Source organism: Bison bison, unplaced genomic scaffold (assembly GCF_000754665.1).
Source record: "Bison bison bison isolate TAMUID 2011002044 unplaced genomic scaffold, Bison_UMD1.0 scf7180017864331, whole genome shotgun sequence".
In the NCBI taxonomy this organism is placed as follows: Eukaryota; Metazoa; Chordata; class Mammalia; order Artiodactyla; family Bovidae; genus Bison; species Bison bison.
In genome coordinates, this window is record NW_011494903.1 from 67,418 (window position 1) to 68,832 (window position 1,415).

A 1,415-nucleotide genomic window follows, 5' to 3' on the forward strand; every position below is an offset into this window, starting at 1 on the left:
TGGGGAAAACACTGGCCTGTTAAATGTACTTAACACTGGGAAGACGCGAGAGTGCCCAGTCATTTTAGTACTGGTGGTTGTTACGAAGGAATGCATGAAAACACAGATACAGCTTGGAATCTTCCCTGGTTTACCAGTATGCAGTCTAGATTTGGTTCCCTTTACTGCTCTTCTATATTCCAGAAGCCGAAAGCACCATCACTCATGGAGGTGGCATCTGGGTAAGAGGATTAGTTGGGACCTCACAAAAATGTGAAAGACCTAGTCATTGACTTTGCTTAGAACTTTACTAATCATTTCAAGGAAGCTGGAGAAATCATTCCTTGTTACTAACAAATTCATGGCCAAGTCTTTGTCTACTAGCTAACAAAGACCATCTGGAAAAATTAGCCTATTTGCAGACAAGGAGAAAATTCTATAACTTATCTTTGTGCACGTCAAAAAAGAGTACCAGGAACAAGCAAGCTATAAAAGTTAATCTCTTTAAATTCACTTAGAGGAGATTAACCAAAGCAGCATTGTCTTATAATCAGACATTAAAATTAACATATACATAAACACACGAAACTAATAATGCTAAATACTGTAACAGGAACAAGATAATATTTGAACTGAATTCACAGTCTGGAAAATACCATTACTATTTTCCTTCTGGCTTTCCTTCCTGTGGCTGGAAAAGTAAAGCCCCTTAGTTTACACTTCATTTTCCACCAATGACAGTTAAGAGTCCAAAAAAGTGACTTTTTCATGAGCTTCCTGCAGGCTATAGGTCAGGACATCTGGAATTTTTCTTGCATAGTTTTCAGTGATTGCATATTGGCTAACAATTATGTCTTAAATTAAAAAAATCTTTAAATAAAAAGAAAGAAAAGAATTAAATCATAGCAATCTTGTTTACTCTTTCATGAAATCTTCCTAATGCAATATCACAGAAGCCTAATAGAATTTTCTCCTAAAGAGAAGAATAATTTCCAGAGATTACGTAGTGCAACTGGTTAATTTGCAGGAAAGAGACAACACACTGATATAACTTCACCACCCAAATGTAGGAAATGTGTTTTGGGTACCCAGTTAATAAAATATATCCATGGTCTGCAATGTCCTTCCTGTTTTATATCCAGTACAACCCTGTGATTCTAGTTGAAGAGAATGGAATCAGGATCTTGGTTCGCCATCTGCGCTATATGCTTTAGCACATCCTTTTTGGTAATGATCCCAAGCAATCGCCTAAAAGATAAAACAAGACAACAAACAAAAATCAATCTGTAGCTAAAATAAAATTCACAAAGGTGACACTTTTCCTCCTCAGTCGTTTTCAACTTCGTCTTTGAACACAATTTGCACTTATAGAATGATAACAGGACTAGATTACATATACCAGGTAAATGGACCAATGCATGGGTCCCTTTAAGCAT

General features: G+C 36.3%; 1 protein-coding gene across 1 annotated transcript in view; it reads right to left on the reverse strand.

The window, feature by feature from the left end:
• Positions 1 to 6: 6 nt before the first annotated feature.
• The window catches only part of CLCN5 (chloride channel, voltage-sensitive 5), a 274,777-nt gene continuing 273,368 nt past the window's right edge, over positions 7 to 1,415 (reverse strand). Inside the window, exon 12 of the mRNA XM_010853710.1 lies at positions 7 to 1,227. Within this exon, the coding sequence (XP_010852012.1) occupies positions 1,137 to 1,227 (91 nt within the window). The 3' untranslated portion in view covers positions 7 to 1,136. The remainder of the gene's footprint in view (positions 1,228 to 1,415) is intronic.